General features: G+C 65.8%; 4 protein-coding genes across 6 annotated transcripts; 3 read left to right on the top strand and 1 right to left on the bottom strand.

The window, feature by feature from the left end:
* Nucleotides 1–842: 842 nt before the first annotated feature.
* Nucleotides 843–13,713, top strand: LOC309876680 (uridine-cytidine kinase-like 1). 2 transcript variants are annotated; one of them, XM_082757287.1, is made up of 15 exons: nucleotides 844–1,154; nucleotides 1,233–1,339; nucleotides 1,515–1,685; nucleotides 2,074–2,145; nucleotides 2,425–2,614; nucleotides 2,694–2,755; nucleotides 3,207–3,223; nucleotides 3,913–4,011; nucleotides 11,097–11,190; nucleotides 11,291–11,353; nucleotides 11,770–11,892; nucleotides 11,966–12,073; nucleotides 12,147–12,303; nucleotides 12,400–13,426; nucleotides 13,572–13,713. In XM_082757287.1, exons 1-14 carry the CDS (start codon nucleotides 869–871, stop codon nucleotides 12,471–12,473), a joined length of 1,623 nt encoding a protein of 540 aa, XP_082613413.1. In that variant the 5' UTR covers nucleotides 844–868; the 3' UTR covers nucleotides 12,474–13,426; nucleotides 13,572–13,713. The 2 variants fall into 2 exon arrangements, with proteins under 2 accessions (XP_082613414.1, XP_082613413.1); XM_082757288.1 differs by lacking the exon at nucleotides 11,291–11,353 and having other exon boundaries at nucleotides 843–1,154.
* Nucleotides 13,314–14,606, top strand: DNAJC5G (DnaJ heat shock protein family (Hsp40) member C5 gamma; the record flags this gene model as incomplete). Its single annotated transcript, XM_082756223.1, has 4 exons — nucleotides 13,314–13,426; nucleotides 13,572–13,785; nucleotides 13,875–14,028; nucleotides 14,524–14,606. 4 exons carry the CDS (start codon nucleotides 13,314–13,316, stop codon nucleotides 14,604–14,606), a joined length of 564 nt encoding a protein of 187 aa, XP_082612349.1.
* A 1,496-nt stretch (nucleotides 14,607–16,102) lies between these two features.
* On the top strand, nucleotides 16,103–19,433 carry TRIM54 (tripartite motif containing 54). 2 transcript variants are annotated; one of them, XM_082757902.1, is made up of 10 exons: nucleotides 16,103–16,380; nucleotides 16,561–16,733; nucleotides 16,988–17,174; nucleotides 17,255–17,350; nucleotides 17,679–17,912; nucleotides 18,182–18,204; nucleotides 18,319–18,443; nucleotides 18,729–18,830; nucleotides 19,068–19,106; nucleotides 19,292–19,433. In XM_082757902.1, exons 1-10 carry the CDS (start codon nucleotides 16,213–16,215, stop codon nucleotides 19,300–19,302), a joined length of 1,158 nt encoding a protein of 385 aa, XP_082614028.1. In that variant the 5' UTR covers nucleotides 16,103–16,212; the 3' UTR covers nucleotides 19,303–19,433. The 2 variants fall into 2 exon arrangements, with proteins under 2 accessions (XP_082614028.1, XP_082614029.1); XM_082757903.1 differs by having other exon boundaries at nucleotides 16,107–16,380; nucleotides 17,003–17,174.
* Nucleotides 19,434–23,379: 3,946 nt separating this feature from the next.
* On the bottom strand, nucleotides 23,380–23,880 carry UCN (urocortin; the record flags this gene model as incomplete). The annotated part of the gene is made up of 1 exon (XM_082756527.1): nucleotides 23,380–23,880. The coding sequence occupies exon 1, from the start codon at nucleotides 23,692–23,694 to the stop codon at nucleotides 23,380–23,382; it is 315 nt and encodes a 104-aa protein (XP_082612653.1). The 5' UTR covers nucleotides 23,695–23,880.
* Nucleotides 23,881–24,635: the final 755 nt, after the last annotated feature.

Below are 24,635 nucleotides of genomic sequence, written 5' to 3'. Positions count from 1 at the left end.
GCGGCACAAAGTCCAGCTTGAGGCCAGTAATGAGGTGGATAACCCGGGGCTCAGTACTAGGTCCAGTCTTGTTGAGCATCTTCATTAGCAATCCGGATGATGCAGCAGCATCCCCTCGGTCTGCAGATGACCAAACTCAGGAGTGGCTGATAAACCAGGGGTCGTGCTGCCACAGAGGGACCTGGACGTGTTGGAGAGCGGGGCTGACAGGGACCTGCTGCAGCTCCACAAGGAGAGCTGCAAGGCCTGGCCCCTGGGGAGGAACGAGCCCAGCACCGGGACAGGCCAGGGGCACCCAGCTTGGAAGCAGCCGGGCACAGAAGGACCTGGGGTCCCGGTGGGCACCGCAGTGAGGGGGAGCCAGCAAAGGGCAGAGAGGGCTGGAGGTGTCCTGGTGTGCTGGGACAGCCGAGGGGGGATCCTGCCCCTCTGCTGGGCGCTGGGGAGCCCTGGGGGGTCCTGGGGGGTCCTGGGGGGTCCTGGACCCCCAGCACAGACAGACCTGGGCCCAGCAGGGAGAGCCCAGGCCGTGTCCCTGGGGTGCTGCCAGGCCCAGAGCCCCCGTGCTGTGAGGAGAGGCTGCGAGAGCTGGGGCTGCTGGGCCTGGAGCAGAGGAGGCTCCGGGGGAGCTCCCCCATGGCCGTCAGTACCCGCAGGGAGGTGCGGAGAGGCCGGAGCCGGGCTCTGCTCAGCGCTGCCCAGGGCCAGGCCCAGAGGCCCCGGGCCCACGGGAGCCGCTCCCGCCGGCGGCCGGGCCGGGAGGGGCGGGGCGAGGCGGGGCGGGGGGGCGGGGCCGTGGCGCGGGTGCCGCCGGGAGCCGAGTGCCCGCCCCGCCCCGCCCCGTCCCGGCAGCCCCCGCGGCGGGCAGATGGCGGCGGCGGGCGCTGAGGAGCGGCGCGGGGCGTGGGGCGCGGCGGGGCCCGAGCGCGGCCCCGGCCCCGGCCCCGGCCCCGGCCCCGGCCCCGGCCCCGTGCCGCTGGGCTCGCTGCTCAGCCGCCTGCCGCTGTCGGCGCCCCCGCCGCGCCGCCGGACCGCCAGCCAGTGCAAGCCGGAGCCGCCGCTGCTGCGCACCAGCAAGCGGACCATCTACACCGCCGGGCGGCCGCCGTGGTACAGCGAGACCGGAGCGCCCGTGGACGAGGCCTTCGTCATCGGTGGGCCGCGGGGCCGGGCGGGAGGGAAGGGGGGAGGAGGGGGGCCGGGGCCGCGCTCACGGTGCCCGCTCGCCCCAGGGCTGTGCGGCGGCAGCGCCTCGGGCAAGACCACGGTGGCGACGCGGATCATCGAGGCGCTGGACGTGCCCTGGGTCGTGCTGCTCTCCATGGACTCCTTCTACAAGGTGAGCGCGGCACGGCACGGTGTGACACGGCACGGTGTGACACGGCACGGTGTGACACGGCACGGTGTGACACGGCACGGTGTGACACGGCACGGCACGGTGTGACACGGCACGGCGTGGCACGGTGTGACATGGCACAGCACGGCACGGTGCTGAGCGGTGCCGGTGCCCGCAGGTGCTGGATGAGGGGCAGCAGGCGCTGGCGGCCCGCAGCGACTACAACTTTGACCACCCCGATGCCTTTGACTTCGAGCTGCTCGTCAGCGTCCTGCGCAAGCTCAAGAAGGGCAAGAGCGTGAAGGTGCCCGTGTACGACTTCACCACGCACAGCCGGCGCCGCGAGTGGGTGGGTGCCGTGGGCACAGCTGGGGGCACGGGGAGGGATCGGCTGGGGACAGCGGGCACGGAGGGGGCGTTGCTCCGTGGGGTGTGGGTGGGGGCTGAGGGGGAGCATGGAGATGCTGGGGTGGTCGTGGGACCGGGGGGCACCGTGGGGAGAGCCCTCAGTGTGAGTGTGGGCAGGGCAGGAGCTAGGAAAGGGATCGGGCAGAGGCTGGGGCTTCTGCAGCAGGGACTAGGGGTGATGATAACGGCCCTTAGGGGTTGGGGGGTGTAGGACAGCTCGGGCAGTGAGCACCCGGTGTGGGTCTGGGGTGATGTGCTGTCCATGCTGAGCATTGGCTGGTGCGATGTGTGAGGGGGGCAGGGTGACTGTGACGCCTGTCTCTCCCCAGAAAACCGTGTATGGGGCAAACGTCATCGTCTTCGAAGGCATACTGGCTTTTGCAAACAAGGAGCTGCTGAAGGTATTGCTGCCTGATGCGGCTGGCCACCCACTGCAGGGCGCAGCACAGGGGCAGGCATGCAGCAGGGTGCTGCACGGGGGGTGGGCACGGTGCTGGGCTCCGGGGGGCTCTTGGGAGCGGGGTCGCCCACTGCTTGTCGGCACAGCAGCTCTGTGCTGGAGGTGCTGGGGAGGCAGCGCTGGGTGCTGCTGCTGCAAGGGGGGACACAGCTGGCCAGGCTGTGCCAGGGGGAGCACGTGGGGGGTGCCGAGGGGGTGTTCACTCCTCCCAGTTTTCCAGCTCCTGGACATGAAGGTGTTTGTGGACACGGACTCTGACATCCGGCTGGTGCGGCGCCTGCAGCGCGACATCATGGAGCGCGGGCGCGACATCGTGGGTGTCATCAAGCAATACAACAAGTTTGTGAAGCCGGCCTTCGAGCAGTACATCGAGCCGACCGTGCAGGTTGCGGACATCGTGGTGCCCAGGGGTGAGATGCGCCACGTTGGCTAGAGCTGGCCGCAGGGCTGGGCTGGTGTCCTGACCCGTCTTCTCCGTTCTCCTGCCAGGTGGGGAGAACTTTGTGGCCCTGGACCTCATTGTGCAGCACGTGCACAGCCAGCTGGAGAAGGTGAGGGGGAGACTGATCGAGTGCTGAGGGCCTGGGGGAGGAAAAGAGAGACTGCATACAGGAGGGAGGGTGGGGCTGCCACAGCCCTGTGCTCTCTGGGTCTCAAAGTCGCCTCTTTACACAGCTCAGGGCAGACTGAGCTGCAGTGCAGGGGCTGGGACATGGAGACAGGACAGCCACAGCACTCACGCTCTGGCCTCACTCTCCTGCTGTACCCCTGGTCCCAACTAGCTGCTCCTGATGTCACCCATTGCCACCTCTCTTGCCCCTGGCATCACCCGACACTCCAGCCTTGTCTCCTGCATGTACCCAGTGGGGTTCTGCACCCAGCCCCAGGAGAAGGGGTGGGAGCTCGGCTGGGGCTGCTGGGGGTTGTACCTGGCTGGCACAGTGACCAGACATCCTTTCTTTCCCCTTCTGCTGTGCTGAACCACTCTGCTGTGCCACCCAGCGTGAGATCACTGTCAGGTACGTTGGGGACCCTGCCATCGCCTGCTGTTCTGTGTCTGCTGCCTCTTCTCTGTCCCTCCTGGCTGAGGTTCTGCCGGGATGTCTGAGCGTAGCTGCTCTTCCTCAGCCTCAGAGGTGGCTGCCGTGCATGCAGCTCATTTGGAGCTGGCTTGCTCTGGCTGCAGGCTCTTACACAGCCTGTTCCACAGCAGCTACACTTGGTTTGTGTGACTGGCTCCCGGTGCTGCTCCTGGCCCTCTCCGGAGCATGGCTCTTGCCCTGAATGTTGGAGGCTGCCCCATTCTATGGGAGTGGAGCCCTGGACAGTCTCTAGGATGTGATGTGGGCAGCCACAGCAGCACAGTCCTCTCACTTCATTGATGTGACAGCCCTGTCCTGGGGAACCTGGCAAGGTTTTGCTTTTGCAGAGCTGCTTCTCCTACTGCCTGGGTGCTGGTAGAAGCTGCTTGTATGGGAGCAAGCTGGCAGCTGGCTTTGTGGCTGGGGGAGGCTTTTTCCTCATTTTTACGTGGTGGTACTGGTTTGGGATTGTGTATCTGGCACTAGACATGGGGCTCTCCGTGGGATCAGGGCACAAAGGCCAAGCCCTTCCTGGTGTCCATGCAGTGTGTCTGGGAGGAGCTTTCCTTCATGGCAGCTCTGTGTGTGTGAGTTGCGCAGCTCTGATCGCTGCTTTCTTGTTGCAGGGCAACTCTGGCCTCTGCCCACCAAGGGCAGCCCCTGCCAAAGACGTTAAGTGTCCTGGAGAACACGCCGCAGGTGCGGGGCATGCACACCATCATCAGGTAAGTCCCAGCCTCCTCTGGGGATTTCATTTGTGTTCCTCCCAGCAGGACCATTCTTTAGGATCACACTACAAAGCCTGGTCTGAGTCTTCGGATCCCCTGCCCTCAGGTCTTCAGGTGCAGGTGTTTTCTTGGAGCAGAACTGCTGAACAGGGCTGCTTCCAGCTTACAGACGAGTTTTTGGTGACAGACTTTGTCTGCCCTGGTGTGACTTCCAAGCCACAGGCAGGTTTTTCTTGTGATGAGAGGACGGTTGGGCCGGATGATCTTGGAGGCCTTTTCCAAGCTCTGTGATTGTATGAGAGGGGGCTGGGTAGCACTTTCCTACCTGCAGTACAGCCCTGGGAGCTTGGGGCGTGGGGCGAGCTGCCGTTGCTGCCTGTCTCTCAAGGCACTTGCTTTTATGGCCAGCTAATGGAAGGGGCCCAGGTGCTGCTTCTGTGACTTTGCCACTCAGTTGATCTTTTCATTCCCCGCAGATGCTTTTGCTTTTTCTAGGTGACAGTAACATTATTGTAGAGTCAATAGCAGAGCAGTGTGGGACCGTGTTACTGCTGTTGCAGGAGCTACAAGCTCCTGCATGTATTCCTGTCACCGTCTGAAGCCCAGGTGCCTCGTCCCTGGGCTGTGGACTTGAGTAGTTCTGCGTTCAGGCCCAGCTAACGGAACCGTGGAGCAGGTTTGGCTTTGTCCCTTCAGCATCTCCTTCCTCCCGTGCTCCTCTTTGTGTCCTGAGCCGATTGCTCTAGCTCATCTGTCTGTGCTCTCAATGGTAGGTGAAGGTCACAGTGAGATCCTGGGGGAACAGCACCTCCAGAGGCAGAATGTTTGCTTGCAAACGAACAGTTTCCCTTTATGCTGGGGTTCTGCAGGAAGAGAATAATGCAGGTCTTTGTCTCTAGCCTTCCTGCGTACAGGCTTTGGCACAGATCTTTTACTTGCTCTTGTGCAAGAGCCGACAGCATTGCAGTGATGTGTGCTGCTCTCAGACGTGAGCCTGGCCAGCCCGTTAGCAGCGTGCAGGTGCCAGGCACTGAGCAGTCGGTGTTCAGATGGAGCGCTGCCCTGGGCACGCCTCGAGCCCATCTGTAGCTGCTGCTGCCTCTTCCTTCCTGAGGCTGCCTTCCTTTGGCCTTGCTGGGAACGGGCTGTTGTCTGGGGCGGTTCTGCCTGTATGCCCCAAGCATCTAATAACCGTAATCTGCTTAGACTTAGGAGTTTGTTCAGCTGCCCTGGGGAGGAAGGGATTGGCCCCTGCACGCGGCGGCTGGAGCGCAGCAGCACCGCTGAGCTCAAGTTGCCCTGACAGCGCCGGGCTTCCCGAGCTGCTGGGGTGATTGGCAGGGGAGGCGGACTTTGCCTCTTCCAGATGGTAAAATGAAAAATCCCACACTTGGGAGGGGTGTTGACTTGGCCTGTCAGCCACCCCCTCAAATCCTGCTGCAGCCCACAAGAAAGCAAGGAGAACCAAAGCGGTGCTGCTGTTAAGAACTGTTTCACTTGAGGAATTCTGGTTACAAGTTCCCGTGGTCAGTGGTAGCTGTGCAGCTGGTATTGGTCCCTGTAAGCGATCACTTGGCAGCACGCTATTGCTGCTGCATAACTCTGGTGTGACGTGGAATCGTTAATGGTTGAGGGCTGTTGGCACTCCCTTGGGACCCCTGCGCTTTGCCCTGCCCCAGTGGCACTGCTCCCTGCCCGCTGGGGCTTGCTGGGCCTCTGCTGCATTGTGTGCTCACCGGGCGGTCTGCCCTCCTCCAGGGTGCTCACACCTCTGTGCGTGAGGTTCCTGTGCCGTGGCAAATCCGACTGCTCACCTTTGGTCTGGCTTCGGGGGCTGTGGTGCCACAGCACCAGCCCTTGGAGCGCCGGCGCTCCCACCAGCACCATGTTTTGGAGCCTCTTGGCTCACCGGAGCTGGTGCCTGGGCACGCACCAGGGAGCTGTCAGCCAGCTCTTCCCTCCAGCCTCCCTTTTTCCATTCTGCCTTTCCCGGTGTAGTTCCCCTGGAGACAGCCTGTTGGGCTCAGCTTGCCAGGCTGCTGCCGGCCAACATCGTTTCCCTGTTGTTCAACACTGGGGGCTCCCCTGCACTTCAGCCTTCTGTCTCTGTGTGCCCTCCTGGAAGACTGCCCTGTGGCAGCAGATGAGCATCTCGCTGAGTGCAGGCATGGCAAATTCAGGCTTGGCATCCTGGGGAGAAGGAGTTTCCAGGGCAATCATTGTGCAGGGGCGGAGACTGAGAAATCGTCCTATATGTAGCATAGCGGGGTAGTTTTAGTTGTGTTCAGGCTGAGGGTGGACACTGTAATAAGGTCATCTTCCAGCTTACAAGATGCTTCTGTATCAGGGCCAGATCTCCGGAGGCAATGGGAGCATTTCATGCCATGTGTCAGGACTCCTCGTGGCCTGAATGGGTCCCAGCAGCTGCGAGAGCCTCCACAAAACTGCTGCCGTTCACGTACTGCAGGAGGAAGAAGGATGTGAGGATCCTTTTTATTGAAACCAGTGCCTTCTGGGGGTGTTTCCTCACACATCCCTCGCAGTGTTCCTGGTCAGTCTGCCCAGCCGTGTCCCGGGGTGTGTTGGCTGAGCAGATCTGTTCCGTGCAGCACAGCTCGGTCCCGGAGCCGCGGGGACGCCTGGGGCATCCTGCTGGTGCTGGGTGCCCGGCTGTTTGGGTCGTGGCTGTCGGCAGGCGGTGCCATGGGACCAGCAGTGTGCACGTCCCTCTGCCCTGTTGCACCTCGGGCTCTCTTTGCCACAGACCTGAGTTCCCCTCCCCTTGTTTGCCTCTCGGTACCCACGTCACGCCTGGAGAGGCTCCAGGACGTGCTCTGGCAGTGCGGGCTCAGGGGCGTGGGTCAGCTGCTGCTCGCTGGAAGTTTGCTCTAGCTCCTGGACTTTGTGCCCTGGCAGGACGTGCTGTCCCGTGTCGGAGCTGCTCTGGGAATGTGTGGCTGCAGGCGCTGCAGTGCGGGGCAGTGCAAAGTGTGGCCCTGCCCCCAGGGCAGCTGCAGCGCTTCAGACACCGCGCTGAAACCTGCCTGTGCTCTGGGTTCCTGGGGACCCGAGCGTGTGGCTTTGTGCTGCAGACACTCTGACCCTGAGCACAGCCAAGGCCATGCTCGGGCTTCCTGCGAGGTGCTGCTCCCCGCAGAGAGGCTGCTCTGCACCGTCCCCTGACAGCCCTGGTTAGCCTGATCTCGGGAGCTGGCCTGGTCTGGGGGTACCGGGCTTGGGGCGCGCTGCCTGCGGGCCAGCTCCTGCCTCTGCTGAGCACTGCCCGGGTGATGGCAGGAGGGGTCCTACCCCGTAACCTCACCCAGGTCTGGAGCAGGGCAGGCCGTGTCCCCTCCAGGAACGCTGCGCAGTGCCTCCAGGCAGAGCTGGAGGAACCAGAGTGCTGGTGGCACAGATGAGCTGCTTGCGGCATCTGTTCCCTGGCACTCCCGCAGGTCAGGGACCCCTTGGGGCTGCCTAAGGGGCGAATGGACGTGGTGTGGGGGGTCCCGGGGGCAGCTGGCCACGAGAGGCAGCCCCGTGGAGGCAGAGCTGTGCTGGGAGCCCGGGCGGTGCTCAGGCTCCAGGAACCCGGTGGGCGAACGTGTGGTTGAAGCACACCCACGGGGGGGGTGCGTGCAGACTGCCCCCTCTGAGGAGCTGCCAACAGCCACCGTCTTTCTCCAGATCAGCACCCGTTTTCTCCCTTCTCCTGGGACTCTCCTGTTGTCCCAGGGGCTGTTGGAAGCATCCCCATTGGTGCCCTTTTCTGGTCCCTTTTCTGGTCAGTGCGAGCTCTCGGGTGCAAGGCACCCAGGGCTGACTGCAGAAATCTCCTGGTAGTAGCAGCTGCTCATCCTTGTGTGCAGCTCCCGTTGGTGGACTGTCTGTCATCCTTGCGGTGCGATGTGAGAAGTGGCAGATGATGTCCTAAAATACAGAATAAAAATACCCAATATCCTTCTGCCTTTTATGGGCCGTTGCCAATTCCACCCCTTCCATCTGGTAACTGGTAAATATCTCTTAAGACTCCTTTGTTCCTTATGTTATAAAGAAACACTGTGGGTATATGCAGGCTGTGTTGTTTTAGATGCAGGTCACGGAAGAGAAAACCGATTTCAGCAGCTCCTTACCCACAGTGCTTGCTGTCAGTCTCCCTTTTGATTGTTGTTGAGCCAGAAGCTTGTTCTTGATGATTCTCCGGTAAAATGACACTTGGGTTACAGCCCGTTATTGATGCTTTTGTCAAAGCAGCCACAGCCTGCACGGGATTTAAAGGGACATAATAGGAATCTTTATGGTCACAGTTCAAACTTGTAGTAAATCTTGTGTTCCTGCTAACTGGCCTCTTGGTGTACTTACTTTTCCTTTAGGCATTTGGCACTTAAGAAAGTCTCTGGACACTTCTGCCCAGGGAAGCTGTGGGTGCCCCATCCCTGGAGGTGTTTAAGGCCAGGTTGTACAAGGCCCTGGGCACCCTGATCTGGTGGGTGGCATCCTGCCCATGGCAGGGGGTTGGAACGGGGGGGCTTTGAGGTCCCTTCCAGCCCAAGCCGTTCTGTGACTGGAGGTGCTCTGGGAACAGCTTGTCTGACAGCCGCCCTCTGAGAAGTGGGGCGGGGGCAGCCCTGCCCCAGGGTTGCTGAGCAAAGTGCGCACACGCCTGTGTCATTGTGCTTTGTGTGCTGGAGGTGCTTATGTGCCACGTGAGGTAGGCTGTACCGCATCTGTGTGCTGACAGGCAAGGTGCTCTCGGTGAGAAAAGCCGTCCCTTTTCCCCTCTGGCACGGGGATTAGCGTGTGTACAACAGAGTTAGCTGGCTTTCCTCCTCCTGACGGAGAAGGGGAGATCTGTAAATGCGCAGTCCTCTTGTGTTTTTATTCTTTGTTTTGCTTTCTTTCTTCCTTCGTTTTACTTGATTTCTTGCACAACACTTCAGTGTGGTGATGTGGTGTTGCCACACGTTTCGGGGCTTGCCTGGTTTCGGGCAGTCGCTGCTCTCTGGGTGGGTAACCAGAGAAGTGTTGTGAGTGTGTCAGAAGCTGCTGCCCATTGATGGTGTCAGGTAGCTCAGCTGCTCCTGGCCGTGCTGAGTCCGGTCCCCTTCCCACACAGGTGCCTCAGGAGCTGGCGTCTGCTGTGCCGTGGTCAGTGGCAGCAGTGCTCGTGTTACACCCTGAGCACTACCCGGCAGGACTGCTGCAAAACACTGCCTCTGCTCCTGTGCTTCTGCTGCCCAGCAGCTGGTAGTGCTGCTGGCGTTGTGCTGCACCCTCCGTCCTCTCTGCTCCTCGTTATAGCTGCTGCCAGCACAGCAAGGTCCTCGGTCTCCAGCCTCACAAGCCTTGCAGCAGGTAGAGGCAGAGCAATTAATGCTGCACCTCCACGTGCACTTCTTGGGCACCTGCATCGTTCCTGTCCGGGGCCATGATGCAGGGCTGCTCCAGGCTGACTTTATGCTAAATAATCCCCTCTCTGTTGTTGCTGCTTTATTTCCTTCTCTAATCCAGCTAGCCCACCGTGCAACTACCTCCGAGCTGTCTCCCCTTGTCCCTGAGCAGACTGGGCAGCATCGTGCAGCACCTCGTGCTCTCTGCTTGGTCAGCTGCAGGCTTCGTGTCCACCCTCCAGGGGAACTGAACACTCCTGGACCGTGCAGTCCTTTATAGACCATACCCTGCGGCTTTGGCAAGCCCTGAAACGTGTTGCTGCCTCCGTCTGTGCTCTAGGCTGTGTTCTCAACCGAGACATTGTTTGACCTTCCTTCATCTTCCAGGGCTGACGCTCCCCTGCCCTGTGTGCCTGCTGCCCCGACACACCAAGGGCAGGGACTGGCGCAGTTCCAGCCCGTTGGAGGTGTGGTGCTGAGCACTTCTGGTGTTCTTCTTGCTGCCCCTCCAACTGCTGGCAGCATTGGTGCCAGCACCGGCTGCTTGGCACTGGCAGAGCCTGGTCTCTGACCTCCCGATCAAGCCCCTGGCACAGGGCTCTGGGCGCCGTAGTCCTGTTGACATCCGCCTGGAAGGGGAAGGTGCCCAAACCTCCGCAGCTCCCCTTTGGCTTCTGTCACCCTTGTCATTTCTAGATCATGGTGGATCTCTCAGAAACCGAGCTGGTTTGCTTGGAATTGTTTTTGAGGTTATCTGCTTGTTTCAGTAACAAGTCAACAGCTCTGAACGCTGTTTATAACTGGCTGAATCGAATTTCACGTGGAGGTGATTGTCTGCTGCAATGGATGTGTTTCTCCTGGCAAGGGAAGAGCCCCAGGACTTGGCTCTCCCAGCCTTCCTCGCCTGTGTGACAGCAAGGCCGCAGGCTCCTCGGTGCCCATTCGCTTTCTGTTTAGGGACTTGGAGTCACCCTTTTCTTATTTTCCCCTCTTCCTGCGGGGCTGCAGTCTGAGGGTCTTTCACCTGCAACCGACCCAAGCGGGTTTCCTTTCTGCAGCCAAGGCTTTTGGAGGTGTCTTCCCGTGTCCTTGGCCAGAACAGCATGGAGGCAGTTCTCCTGCTGCCGTCCTTCTGGAGCCCTTTTGGGGTCCCCCTGGCTGGGTCTGGTGGTCCCATCTGCCCTGACAGCTGCTGACGCCAGCCGGGCTGCAGCTGGGGGTGCAGTCTGTGCCCCCAGCACCTCGCCAGGGCTTGGGGTCCAGCTCTGCCCCTGCCGTGTGCCAGCAAACCTCCTGCTGTGCCACGGGTTGTGCCGAGACGCCTGCCTCATCCCGGCAGGCTGGGCAGCGCTCGCTTCCACCCGCTGTGTCCCAGCTCTGTCCCAGCTGTGTCCCAGCTTCCACCCGCTGTGTCCCAGCTCTCCTGGCAAGGCCCCTCCTGCGTGGCTGCTGGTCGCTGCCCAGAGCAGCACCTGGAGAAGCTGCTCCGTGCTGGGGGGTTAGGAGAGGGTGGGAACGGTGCCTGAGCGCTCTCCAACTTGAACAGTCCCTGGGGAGGTCTCAGGGCATGGTCTAAGCTGGGGACTGGTGAGCCTCAAAGGCCGCTGGCTGCTCTGTCCTTGTCCCCTCCTTCCCTCGCTGGCTGCAGGGGGGAGCAGGGGCTCCGCTCAGTGCCCGCCTGTCCTCCTGCAGGAACAAGGACACGACCAGGGACGAGTTCATCTTCTACTCCAAGCGCCTGATGAGGCTGTTGATCGAGCACGCCCTCTCCTTCCTGCCGCTGAAGGTACGCCAGCACCCCTCGCCTGCAGCCCTGTCCCTGTTAGGTGCTGGGGGCCCCCAGGGGCCAGCTTTGCCCACGCTCTGCTCACCTCCCCTTTCTGCAGTCGGTTACGGTGGAGACGCCCCAGGGGACGACGTACGAAGGGAAGCGATTCCACAGGCAGAGGGTGAGATGTTGTCCTGGCCCTCTCCTCCCTGTGGGCACGCGGCTGCCCCGTGCCTGGTGGGGACTGACCGGGAAATCCCGCTGGCCCCAGCCTGGTGCCGTGCTGCAGGGCTGCCCGGGCAGCCTGTCCCCCATCCCACAGTGTGATCCCGAGCACCATCGGGCTCCACGGGAACTGCAGAGCCTCTGGAGAGCATCTGGGCCCTGAGCTGGGGCCACGGCGGCACGGCAGAGCTGGGCAAGGGCGGGCAGGACGGGTGTAGAGAACGTGGGTGTGAGCTGCCCTGTGGGGACGGTGGGGTCTGCTGGGCAGAGAGGGGCCGAGTCCTGCCCCCCGCCATGGGAAGGACGCGTGGGAGCAGCCGGAGCTGCTGCTCTCTGCACAACTGAAGGCAGCGTCCCCCTGCCTCGTCCCAGATCACCGGCGTGTCCATACTGAGAGCCGGGGAGACCATGGAGCAGGCCCTGACCGCCGTCTGCAAGGACATCCGCCTGGGCAAGATCCTGATCCAGACCAACCACGACACCGGGGAGCCCGAGGTGAGCAGCGCCGCAGCCCCGGCACCGAGCCCCGGCAGGGCCGCGCCGGGTGACCGCAGCTCTCTCCCCTCAGCTCCACTACCTGCGCCTGCCCAAGGAGATCAGCGAGGACTACGTCATCCTCATGGACAGCACCGTGTCCACGGGGGCCGCGGCCATGATGGCAGTGCGCGTCCTGCTGGTGAGGGGCCGGGCAGCGGGGCTGGGGGCACGCAGCCCACCCGTGGCCGGGCTCTCACGGCTCTGTGCCGCAGGACCACGACGTGCAGGAGGACAGGATCTTCCTGCTGTCGCTGCTGATGGCGGAGATGGGGGTGCACTCGGTGGCTTACGCCTTCCCTCGCGTCCGCATCATCACCACCGCTGTGGACAAGAGGATCAATGAGGAGTTCCACATCATCCCAGGCATCGGTGAGGGGGGGCTGGTGCCGGCCATGGGGGCAGCCCCCTACCCTGGCAGCGCCGCGGGGCCCTGCCCTCACCATGCTCTGTCCCCATGTCCTTTAGGTAACTTCGGGGACAGGTACTTCGGCACCGACGCCCCTCCTGCCTGCTGTGAGAGCGAAGCCATGGACTGCTGAGCTGGGCGGCCCCCGGGAGGGGCGCGGAGCCCCCAGCCCCTGCACCCCTGCAGCTGGGGCTCTCCTCTGCTGCCGGCCGGCCCCGGCCCCCAGCTGCCACACCAGAGGCGGGGGTCGAGGGCCCGGTCCCGCTGTGGCCTCGCTGCGCGTGGGCAGGCTGCGCCGCTGGGATCTGTATTTATTTGTATTTATTGCGAGCAGCTGCCCGCCTGGCCCTCCCCGCGGGCAGCCCAGCTACTTGAAAACCATCAGGGATGGGGGGCTCCCGCCGAGCCCCCGGCTCCCCCCACTCCCACACTCCGCTGCCGCCCGGCCTCGGGGCTGGGGGCTGGGGGCACGGGGGGTCCCCAGCCCCTGGGGGGGGGATTTGGGACCCCACCGCTCCCCCTTCGCATTCCAGCCCCGCGGGCGGCGGGGGCCCCCCAGCCCCCCCGGGACCACGCAGCCCCGCCGCTGCCCCGCTCCTTGCTCAGGTTTTTCCCCCGGTGGCGGGGGGGTGCGGGGGGGCTCCCCGGGGCCGGAGGCCTGGGCTCCCCCCCCCCCCCGCTGCCGCCCCCCCCGTGCCTGGCCGCCTTCGTTTTGTACCGAAATAAAGGAGCAGCGCGGCCGCCACCGCCCGTGCCTCGCGCCGCGGGCAGGGGATGGGGACGGGACCGGGACCGGGACCGGGGCGGGGGGGGGTGGCACCGGGGGGGGCGGGGCCACCGGGCGGCTCCCGGGGCCGGGCCGCGCCTGCGCAGGGCGGTGGCGGGGCGGAAGCGGCCGTTACCGGGCGGGCCGAGCCCCGCGGTCGGAGCCCCCCCCCGGGTCGGTGCCCGCCGGGCCCGGTGCGGAGCCGCGATGGCGGAGCCGGGGCGGGCTCAGCGGAAGCTGTCGCGGGCCGGGGAGAGCCTGTACCGGGTGCTGGGGCTGGAGAAGGGCAGCTCCCCCGAGGACATCAAGAAGGCCTACCGGTACGGTACGGGGCGGGGGCGGGGGCGGGCGGGCGGACCGGCGGCGGGGCCGCTGCCGGCCGGGGGGGCTCGGGCCGGGCCGGGCCGGGGCCGGGAGGGAGAGGCCGGGGCCGGGGCCGCCCGTCCCAGCGCGGCCGCCCCGCAGGAGGCTGGCGCTGCGCTACCACCCCGACAAGAACCCCGACGACCCCGCGGCCGCCGAGCGCTTCAAGGAGATCAACAGCGCCCACGCCACGCTCAGCGACCAGGACAAGCGGCAGCTCTACGACCAGTACGGCTCCCTGGGGCTCTACGTGGCCGAGCAGTTCGGCGACGATGCGGTGCGGCACTACTTCCTCATGTCCAAGTGGTGGTTCCAGGTGAGCCCGGGGCCGTGCCTCACGCTCCAACGCCTCCCGGTCTCCCCCCCCCCCGGGTCTCACGGCCGCCCCGTGTCCCCCCCACTCAGGCCCTGGCCCTCTGCTGCGGCGCGCTCACCTGCTGCTGCTGCTGCTGCTGCTGCTTCTTCTGCTGCGGGGCGTGCTGCCCGCCCAAGGAGGACGACTCCTACAAGTACGTCGACCCCAAGGACCTGGAGGCACAGATGGGCGCGGAGGACAGCGGTGAGTCGGGTGGAGGGGGTCCTGTGTCGCCGGGGGCACGGAGCGCTGCCCCCAGGCTGGACCGGGCTCCGCAGCTCTGCCGTTAACGGCCGTTTGTGGGGCTTCCCCTGCGGACCTGGGTGACGGTGGGCAGGGGCACCGCATGGCTCACGGGGCAGCTCCCTCCTTGCTTTCCTCTGGGCAAGGGCTCCCTGAGGCCCCTGCTGGCTCTGCAGGGCCCTTGCCCAGCTGGGCAGGGAGCTGGGGGCAGCAGCTGTGCCCCAGGCTGGCCTTGTTCTCGGGGCATTGGCTGTGCCGCTGCCAGCAGGGGCTGCCCTGGGTCACCCTGCAGGTTTCCGTGGGGACTGCAGGAGCGGTTGTGGTTGTGCACTGCCTGGGGCTTTGTAAGCTTCGGTCTGTGGGAGACTTCTCGAGGGCACTGCGGTGTCCGGAGTACCTGTTCCCCAGCACCATGGGACAGGGCTGTGCCACTGATCTGCAGCTCTCATCTTCCAGATCCGCAGATCCCAGTTGTGGCGCAGCCCCCGCCTGCTGGCGCGCAGCCCCTGCCGTCTGTCAGCACCAAGACCGAGGCATGAGGCTGGCCTCCATCCTGCCAGCTCCCCCAGGACTCCGGACAGGGATCCTACTTTGGGACTGTCACTTTCCAGGACCCCAGTCACGCCACCTAGGGCAGCTCTCCAGCCTCAAGGTGGCTAGAATCTCAGGTTAAATTGGCCAGCATCACTGCGGAGGTTCTTCTGCCCTTGCTTGAGCGCCAGGGCAATGCCCCTGTCTCCCAGTACTGGTGACAGAGGCAACAGAGCCCTCGCTGCTGCACCCCATCCGCAGTGCCTCATCTGCTGCGGTGTTCCCAGCAGCCTGCCCAAGAAGTCACACATGGAGACCTCTTAGGGCCAGGCTCGACCCTGCAAGAAGTAGCTGTGTCCGAGACCGTTAGCACTGTAACCTCTGGGGCTGGGCTCAGCCCACTACCTGCCCTCACGGGGACCCTTCTGATGGGTGCTGGGTGCCAAATGCTGCTCATAGGGTTGGGGTGCTGCCTGCTGTACCCCCTTCCTCTTTGCCCTGCCATGGCTCCGGGGCGCTGGCTGCACCCCACTCCTGCTGCTAGCAGGCTCCCTGCAGGGCTGGGCCCCGTACAGGCACTTTCCTTGGGTTTTAATAGATTTTATGGGCACTACTAAAGGACTTGAAAGGATGACATAATGTGAGCGTGTTTGTGTGGTGTTTCATTGGGGCAGCCTGAGCGCTGGCAGGGTGCACCTCTGCCCTGTGCTGGGGAGAGCACTGGGTCCCGGGGGGGCGGGCTGGGAGGGGCGTGGGGTAGCACGTCCTGTCCCAAGCGCTGCTGGAGCGCTGCTCTCGCCAGGGTGACTCAGTCTCTCCTGTCACCTGCCCGGGGCTGCCTGTGGCAGCTGGCTCCCGCAGAGCTGTGCTTTTCCTGCCCTGCAGCCCCGTGCCCCACGCGGGCAGGTGGCTGGGTGCCCGGCCATGCTCCTGCCCTGGCTCTGGGGACCGGTGGCTCTGCCAAGGGGGGGAGACGGACAGGGGGCCCGGGGAGCCCCCAGCCTCACAGCCTGCAGCCCGCAGCCGCGTGGGCCCTGCCTCACCCCCTAAATATAGCAGAGTGGCCGGGCTGCTCCTGGCACCAGCCTTGCTGGGCTCGCTGCCACCCTGGTGCTCGGGTCTGTGGGGCCCGGGCGACCCCAGCTCAGCTCCGCTTGCCCCCCCCCAGCCGGGGCCTGGCGCCGGGCAGCATCGTGCTCCACAGCGCAGACCCCAGCCCCCTTCCTGCGGGGGGTCCCGCGGGGCGGGGGGCTCCGGCAGCGGCTTCCCTGCCATCCCGGTCCCGGGGGCACCGAGCCGCCGGGGGGGCGCAGCGCCGAGGCCCTGCCCGGGGGCGGCGGGACGGGGCCGGGGGCGCCCCGGGCGCGCCCCCCGCGGCGGAGCCCCGGTGTCGGGGCGGGGGGCGCGGGGCCCGGCGCCGGCCGTGACTCAGTGTCACCCGACGCCGCCGACAGCTGCGGCGGCCCCGGCGGGGCGGGGGCGGCTAAAATTAGCGCGGAGCTCAGCGGGGCCGCAGCGGCGGCGGGGCCGGGCCGGGGCAGAGCGGGCGGAGGGGCCGAGGGGCGCGGAGCCGAACCGAGCCGGGCCGGGCCGGGCCGGGCCGGGACCGCGGCGATGAACTTCGCGGTGGGGCTGAAGCCGCTGCTGGCGGAGGCGCGGAGCATGGAGAGCCTGGAGAAGCAGCTCATCTGCCCCATCTGCCTGGAGATGTTCACCAAGCCCGTGGTCATCCTGCCCTGCCAGCACAACCTCTGCCGCAAGTGCGCCAACGACGTCTTCCAGGTGCCCCCGGGGGCCGCGGGGTGCGGCGCGGCCGGGACCGGGCCGGGGGGGGGCGCTCGGACGGGGCCGGGGTGGGGGGCCGGGGGGGGTCTGCCGGGGCCGGGGGGCGCCGTGCCTGGGCCGGGCCTCCCCACGGGGCTCCCGGCGTCCGGAGCGGGGCCGTGACCCCCCCGCCCGCAGGCCTCCAACCCGCTGTGGCAGTCGCGGGGCTCCAGCGCGGTGCCGTCGGGCGGCCGGTTCCGGTGCCCGTCGTGCCGCCACGAGGTGGTGCTGGACCGGCACGGGGTGTACGGGCTGCAGCGGAACCTGCTGGTGGAGAACATCATCGACATCTACAAGCAGGAGTCGGCCAGGTGCGGCACGGGGAACCCGCGGGGGGGGGGGGGCGGCCCCCGGGTGGGAGGGGGGGGCACCGGGAGGGCGGAGGGGCTGTGGGGGGAGCCCACGCGGGACACTGCGGAGCCACGGGGGGAGCGAGCCTCGTGGGTGAAAGGCAGCCGGGGGGGTGGTGGTGGTTCTGCAGGCAGGCACGGGGCTGGGGGCAGGACGGTGCCGTGTGGGGCTGGGGGCAGTGGGGCAGAGGTGCCCGTGGGGGCCCGGTGGGCAGCGGCCCCTCCCGCAGGCCCCTGCACGCCAAGGCGGAGCAGCACCTGATGTGCGAGGAGCACGAGGACGAGCGGATCAACATCTACTGCCTGCGCTGCGAGGCGCCCACCTGCTCCCTCTGCAAGGTCTTCGGGGCGCACAAGGACTGCGAGGTTGCGCCGCTGCCCGCGGTCTACCAGCGCCAGAAGGTAGCTCTGGTGGCCGGGTGGCCCTGGCGGGGGTCCAGGTGCCGCCTCCCGCTCTGGCCCTCATGCCAGTCTCACCCCAGAGCGAGCTCAGCGATGGCATTGCCATGCTGGTGGCGGGGAACGACCGCATCCAGGCCATCATCACCCAGATGGAGGAGATCTGCCGGACCATTGAGGTGGGGCTGGGGCTGGCACAGCCTGCGGGCTCTGCCCCTTGCATGTGCTCCCCTTACACACACACCAGCCCCATGCTCTGGGCTCTGCCCAGCTCTGTCCCTTACCCCCAGCCCCACCAGGATGCCCCAGGGCAGCAGCATGCCTGTGCTGGAGGCACGGTCTGGGGAGGGGAATTCCCTGATGAGCAGCAGCACCTCCAAGTCACCCTGAGACTCCCCAAGGCAGAGGGCCCAAGGAACCAGGGGATGTTCCCGGGTGCCCCACACAGCCCTGGGGATGGGGACGAGGCAGGAGCAGGGCAGCCCCCTGAGCCTAGCAGTCCTGCAGGAGAACGGTCGGCGGCAGAAACAGCACCTGGGGCTGCGCTTCGACTCGCTGTACAGCATCCTGGAGGAGCGGAAGAAGGAGCTGCTGCAGAGCATCGCGCGGGAGCAGGAGGAGAAAGTGCAGCGTGTGCGGGGCCTCATCCGCCAGTATGGTGACCACCTGGAGGCTTCCTCCAAGCTGGTGGAGACAGCCATCCAGGCCATGGAGGAGCCCCAGATGGCAGTATACCTGCAGGTCCGTGGGGGAAAGGGGCCCTTGGGGTGTTGGGCTGTGCCAGGGGGCCAGGTCCAGGACTCACTAGGGGGTTGGGGCTGCCCCTGGGCTGGGTGGTGGAGCCATGGGGCCAGGATCCTCTGCGGGGCTGGGGCTGCCTCTCACAGCTGTGCTGAGGGTGCTGCAGTCACATGAAAGAACCTGGGGGCTGGAGGGGGTGGCACCTGCTTCCTGGGGTCCCTGGTGCCATTGCTGCAGTGACACTGATGGCCCCCTGCTTTCCTCCACAGCACTCCAAGGAGCTCCTGAAGAAGTGAGTGGGGCTGGGGGCACAGGGCTGGGGGCTGAGGGGATGGAGCAGTGGCCGGGCAGGGGGCTGTGGCTGCTGGAGCCTGGCAGCTCCCGAGGGCATCCGTCTGCCCTGCAGGATCACAGACATGTCCAAGGTGTCGATGAGCAGCCGCCCAGAGCCTGGCTACGAGAACATGGACCACTTCTCCATCAATGTGGACTATGTGGCAGAGATGCTGAGGACCATCGAGTTCCAGACAGGTGACAGCAGCGGGACAAGCACAGCCTGGGGGAGGCATGCACAGGACTCCTCCTGGGCAGAGCCCTGCTCCTCGGCACCTGGAGCCCTTTGTGGGGGTGTCCCCTCCTGTACACGCATGGGGATGTGTGGCCCCTCAGGCACTGCCCCATATACCCCCCACATGTGTGGGCTGCTGCATCCTGCACGAGGGCCAGGCTGCCCCCGTTGCACCAGCGTGGTGTCCCAGTGCTGCTCACACCATGGGGAGGGAGGGTCCCAGGCTGAGGTGTGCCCCTGCCCCGCAGAGCCACTGGGAGAGGATGAGGGGGACGGCCCCATGGAGGGCAGCGAGGCTGCGGCGGATGAGGACCGGCTGGACAGCCTGGAGGCACCCGAGGCTGCTGAGGGTGAGTTCTCTCTGTGCCATCCTGTGCCAGGCTGTGCTGTGCCAGGCTGTGCTTGGCCCTGGGGCTGCAGGGCAGTGAGGCCCGAGGGGGCTGCCCTGGCCATGCAGGGGTCCTGTGCCATGCTGAGGACACCGTGGTGCCCGTGTGGCTGAGACGTGGCCTGTGCATGGCTGAGCAGGTCCTGCGGGGTGCCAGGGTGTCCCTGCCTCCAGCTTGTCACCTGCTTTCCCTCTACAGATGTGGGGCCGAGGCAGAAGCCAGCAAGCTCTCCACATGGTGAGACCCTCCCCGGGACCAAGGCCAGTGTGGAGCAGGGGACAGGGACAAGCTGCGGGGTGCTGTGGGGCAGAGGAGGCACCTCCTGAGCACAGATGGGAACAGGGGCAGGGCTGGGAGGGTGGGGGGGTGTTGGGTGGTCCACACCTTTCCAGGTGCAGTGCTGAGGCTGTTCTCCTGCACAGGTCAGCACTGAGCTGGTGCCACAGGGCAGCTCCAGCACCGAGCTCATCCCTGCCCCTGGTGCCACTTGGTGAGCCACAGCCCTACTGCTGCACGTCCCCACTACTGGAGCTGCCCCATCGATCATTAAACTGTGTACGAGGAGCCTGTCTTCAGTGCCGTGTGTGGGGCTGCAGTGGGTGCAAGGGCTGTCAGCCCCACACAGCTCTGTGCCAGCCTCACCACCCCGAGTGGTGCGTGGGACCCCCCCATGAAGGACTGTGCCCCCGGGAGCCCCAGTGCAGCACAACTGTGGCAGCGTGGGGCTGGGCTGCAGCCAGGGGTTTTGCCCCCACCCAGCCCCACTGCATGCAGGGCTTGGCTCTGCCTGCAGACCCATGCCTGGGGGCGAGGACCCCCCCCACTGAGCTGCCCACGCAGCCCCCCTTCACCCTGCTGGTGCGGACGCTGTCTCGCAGCACCGTCCCCTGGGTGCACTGAACAAACAGTGCTGGGATGAGCTGGCTGAACACACAGCCGGCCGGCAGCACCGCAATTAGCGCCGGGTCGGGGCCTGAGCCCCCCCACCCAGCTGCCAGGGGCTGCCCGGGGGGGCTGTGACAGCACTGGGCTGCGTCACCCAGCCCCACGTCACGGCTGGTGCAACAGATGATGCACAGGGACAGGAGCTCCTCGTGGGGCTGATCTGGTCCCTGGGGGTGGGATACCACAGGGATGTCTCCGGCCGTCGCCCCCCCCCTGCACCTGCCCGGGGACAGCGCTGGACACACCGCAGTGGGAGCCCGGCTGGCCGGCGGTGCGGGCTGGGACCCCCAGTGCCAGCAGACATGGGCACCCGCACACAGCCCCAGGGACCACCGAGGTGGCTGGGGGCTGCAGTATGACTGACGGGGAAGGCTGAGGAAGCTAGGTTTGCACAGCTAGGAGAAGAGGAGGTAACATATGAGAAGAGGAGGTAACACGGGGTCTGACTGCCGTTCTCAACCAGCTAACAGGACTGGAGAGGGCAGAACTGTGGGGCACACAGGGACAGGACACGAGGCAGCAGCACGTGTTGGGAGCTAGGAAATTCCCGTTGGATATAAGGAAAAGTATTTTCCCTGTGAGCATGCTGAGGTACTGTCTCGGGGCCAGAGGGGCTGTGGGGTGTCCCCTGGTGAGCGCAGACCCTGGTGGGGCCCGGTCCCATTGGCGCTGCTCTGGCCCCAGGGCTCCCCCAGCCCCAAGCCTCTGCCTCCCAGTGAGTGCCTCGCGTGCACCAGGCCCAGGGGATGCAGCCTGGGGGATGCAGTGGCACATCCCCTGTGTGTCCCTGCGGGGTGAGCGGCCGATGGGCTATGGCAGGAGAGGGAACGGCCCCAGAGGAGCCAGCAAGTGCTGGGGAGGTGCCTGGGGCCGAGCCAGCAGGTGAGGGTGGGACCCCCAGGACCACCAGGCAGAGGGGAGGGGGATTGGGGCTTGAGCAGCTGTGGAGGGGTGACCACGTCACTGCACAAACTGGGACACGGGAAATTCACTGAAAGATATGAAAAAGCTTTTCTGATGAGGGTGGCAAAACAGGCTGTCTAGAACAAGCTGCCCAGAGAGGGTTTGACACTGGGCTCAGGGGGTTGCAGTGAGTGGGGTTACGTCAGGCTGGCAGCCAGTCACCGGGGGTCTGCGGGGCTGCATTTCAGGGTCGGTTCCTTTTAATGCTTTCATAAGTGACTTGGACTCAGGACTCAAATGCACACTAAGTTTTCAGATGACACTGAACTGGGAGGAGCTGTTGACTCTCTGAGGGATGCAGCGAGAGCTTGGCAAACGGGAGGGCTGGGCAATCATCACCACCGTGGGGCTTAACAAGAGCTAGAGCCGGATTCTGCACCCGGGAGGGGAAAACCATGGCTGCATGTACAGACGGGGGGATGAGAGGCTGCAGAGCAGCCCCACAGAGAGGGACCTGGGGGGTCTGGAGCTGCCCAAGCAGTGTGCCCGGCAGCCAGGAGACTGAGCAGCACGGCAGGGTGCCTTGGGCACAGCCCCGCTAGGAGGGACAGGAGCGTCCTGCTCCGCTCTGTGCTGGTGTGGCCTCACCTCGAGCACTGTGTGCAGCTTGGGTCCCGTCGTACAAAAAGGGCATAACACCCTGAGAGTGCCCAAAGGAGGGTGCTGAAGGTGGTGAAGGGTCTAGAGGGCAAGATGTATGAGGAGCGGCTGGGGTCCCTGGGTTTGTTCAGCCCCGAGCAGAGCAGGCTGAGGGGAGGCCTCATGGCGGCCTGCAGCTCCCTCACGAGGGGAGCGGAGGGGCAGGCGCTGAGCTCTGCTCTCTGGGGACAGCGACAGGACCCGAGGGGACGGCATGGAGCTGGGACAGGGGAGGGTCAGGCTGGGGGTGAGGGAAAGGGTCTGCACCCAGAGGTGGTCGGGCACTGGGACAGGCTGCCCAGGGACATGGACATGGCACCAAGATGCCAGAGGTCATAGAGCATTTGGAGAACACTCTCGGATGTAAGGTCTGGTGTTTGGGTGGTCCTGGAGGCAGGAGTTGGCTTCGATGATCCTTGTGGGTCCCTTCCAACTTCGGATGTTCTGTGATCCTACCTCATAGGGAGATAGTCGATGATTCTGATACGGATCACTGGAGATCACCTGGGCCTCATCATCTCTGGATGATCGCTGGAGATCATCTGGAGACGGAGCCAGCTGAAGCAGCCTGACCAGGACTGCATTTGGGCTGGTTTGGAATGTCTGCAGGGGCTGAGACACCACAACATCTCTGGGAAACCTCATCCAGTACAGTTTTCTTTCTCTCCTCCTCTCTCTCTTTTTTTTTTTCTTTTTTTTTTCCCCAGTACAGTTTTCTAGTTCTTGTTTTCTTATGTCCAGATGGAATTTCATGTTTCAAAGCCCTGATGGACATGGCCCTGAGCAACCTGCTCTGGCTGACTTTGTTCTGCACAGGCGTTTGGAGCAGATGAGCTCCAGAGGCCCCTTCCCACCTCAGCCATCCAGTGATCACACTTCAGCTTCTCCTGAAAGGCTTTTCAGCTTTCCTTACCTCCTTCACCCTTATCCCCCTTCCCACCAGAGCCCACCTACCGGCTCATTAACCAGGCTGAAGCCCAGGGCTGTGCCTTGCTGTCAGCTTTCCTCCCCCCTCTGGGTGCTGACCTCCCCTGGTTCGCAGCAGCCCCAGCTGGTGCAGCCCCTCTCAGTTCTTCCCAAGGAACCACCACTGCTGGAGCCCTGCTGTGCTGCTCTTCTAGCAGCTCTCAGGGAGGTTCAAGGCCCCTGTAAGGACCAGCATTGCCCCTGAGGACACCAAACCTTCTCCCAGTTGTCTCAGGAACATTTCATCCATGTCCTTATCACAGGGGCACCTGAGACACACTCCAGCAGGACACCTCCCTGTCCTCTGCTCCAGTCCCAGCCTGCCAGCTCCCACCAGCACCGTGTGTCCCACGGAGGAGTGAGCCCCTCACAGGGATGTTCCTGCACAGGGAATCTGTGCTCCTCCTGACCAGCCCATGTCCATCGGTCACGGCCCCCAGCCCCGTGAGCTGTCCCACTGCGGAGCTCTGGCAGCTCAGGGGTGTTGCTGCCCACAGAGCTGGAGCCCCCGCCCTGCACACACCGCCAGCCGCCTGCATGGGGGTGCTGCACCCCCGTGCCCTGCTCGCTGGCCACGGGGCACCCCCTGCCCTCACGGCTCCCTCACATCTCAGGGTCTGTGAGCGCCCCGTCCCATCCCGTCCCGTCCCATCCCATCCCCCGTGGGCACAGCACATCCCCCCCCAGCAGGACTCCGTGATGTGCAGCCCCTGTCTCGGTCCCTGTCTGCTCGGCGCCGCCTGCCCCGAGCCCCCCCACCCCCCCTCGGTCCCGGCGAGCCCCGGGCAGAGCCCCCCCGTCCTGCACTCGCTCAGCCTCGGGTTTCCACCACGTTTTATTACAAAATCGGTGCCGGCCAAACAGCACATGCGGGCCTGGCCGGGGCCGTGCTGGGGCCGGCACCGCACCCACGCGCCCCGGAGCGGAGGCCGAGGCGGGCGCAGCGGGCTCGGTGCCGGTGCCAGTCCCGGTCGCGGTCCCGGTGCCGGTGCAGCGCTCAGCGGCCCACGGCGTCGAGGATGAGGCGGTTGCTGTCGGCCTGGGCGCGCTGGCTCTGGGCGCGGGCGAGCAGCAGGAGGTGCCGCAGGAGGTGGAAGGTGAGGTCGATGGAGAGCGGCGGCGGCTCGTCCCTCCGCGCCCGCCACGGCTCCGGGGGCGGCAGCGCCAGCGGCGGCCACACCGGGCGGCCCCGCGCCTCGGCCCCGGCCCCCGCGGCGACCCCCGGGACGGTGCCGTCGGGGCGCGCGGGGCGAGCGGCGGCGGGCGGCGGGCGGGCGAGCAGCAGCAGGAGGGTGAGCAGCGCCCGCCGCATCCTCGGCTCCGTCCGCACCTGCGGGGCCGGGGGCTCAGCGCGGGCCGGGAGCCCCGGGGCGGCCCCGGGAGCCGGGGGACCCGAGGGGAGCCTCGCAACCGGCAGTGCGGGGCCGGCTTGCCGGGGTCCGTCCCCTGCCCGGTGCGTCCTGCCCGGCTCCTGCACCGCCCCGTGCCCCCCGCGCCCCGTCCCGAGCCCCGTGCGCTGCCCCGCACCCCCGTCCCGTCCCGTCCCGTCCCCGCTGCGCCGCTCCCGTGCCGCGCTCCGTCCCCCGCCCCGTGCACCGTCCCGTACCCGGTGCGCTGTCCCCGGTCTCCTGCCGCTGCGCTGCCGGTGGAGCACGATCGGTCCCGCGGGGGCTGAGCCGGCGGCGCGGCCGGGGTTTATATAGGTCCCGGAGCTCGGGCTGACGTCAGCACCGGGCACGCACAGACCGGAGGGGGGGCGGGGGCGGGAGGGGCACCGGGCCCGTGGCGGGGAGCGGGGAGCCCGGCAGCGGTCAGGCCCAGCTCTCTCCGGTCCCTGGCCCGGGGTCCGTGACCCCGGAACCCCAACCCTAACCCTAACCCCAACCGGCACCCGTCGGGCGCGCCACCTCCCGGTCCCCGGTACGGCTCCCGGTCCCCCGTCCGCCTCCCGCCGCGCCCCCAGCCCGGTGCCGCTGTCCGCGGTGCTGAAGGACGGCGGCGGCGGGGACAGCGCGGGCTGGGTCGGGGCACCGGGACACCGGGACACCGGGACACCGGGACACCGGGGTGGGCGAGGAGCCCGGGGCCAGAGCGGGCCGACCCGCGGGCGGTGTCCGGGACGGCCGCACGGCGACAGCTCCTGGGGGACACCGGGGGCATCGGGGGGGCGCGGGGCTGGGGGGGCAAATCCACGGCACTGGCCCCCGCCAGCGCCGGGCGGGCACGCGTGGCCGGGCTGTGGGCGGCGGCCGG

The sequence above is a fragment of the Aythya marila genome (assembly GCF_965140915.1).
Source record: "Aythya marila genome assembly, chromosome: 3".
NCBI lineage: Eukaryota > Metazoa > Chordata > Aves > Anseriformes > Anatidae > Aythya > Aythya marila.
This window is presented reverse-complemented; position numbering and strand designations above follow the sequence as displayed.

Excerpts from the sequence above, each read along its gene's own strand:
- LOC309876680 (XM_082757287.1), top strand. The coding sequence starts at position 869 with ATGGCGGCGGCGGGCGCTGAGGAGCGGCGCGGGGCGTGGGGCGCGGCG. Across the intron at positions 2,146-2,424 it reads CAAACAAGGAGCTGCTGAAG|CTCCTGGACATGAAGGTGTT; the intron begins GTATTGCTGCCT and ends CCAGTTTTCCAG. Across the intron at positions 11,893-11,965 it reads ACGACACCGGGGAGCCCGAG|CTCCACTACCTGCGCCTGCC; the intron begins GTGAGCAGCGCC and ends CTCTCCCCTCAG.
- TRIM54 (XM_082757902.1), top strand. The coding sequence starts at position 16,213 with ATGAACTTCGCGGTGGGGCTGAAGCCGCTGCTGGCGGAGGCGCGGAGC. Across the intron at positions 16,734-16,987 it reads TACAAGCAGGAGTCGGCCAG|CGGCCCCTCCCGCAGGCCCC; the intron begins GTGCGGCACGGG and ends CCCGGTGGGCAG. Across the intron at positions 17,913-18,181 it reads AGATGGCAGTATACCTGCAG|CACTCCAAGGAGCTCCTGAA; the intron begins GTCCGTGGGGGA and ends TTTCCTCCACAG.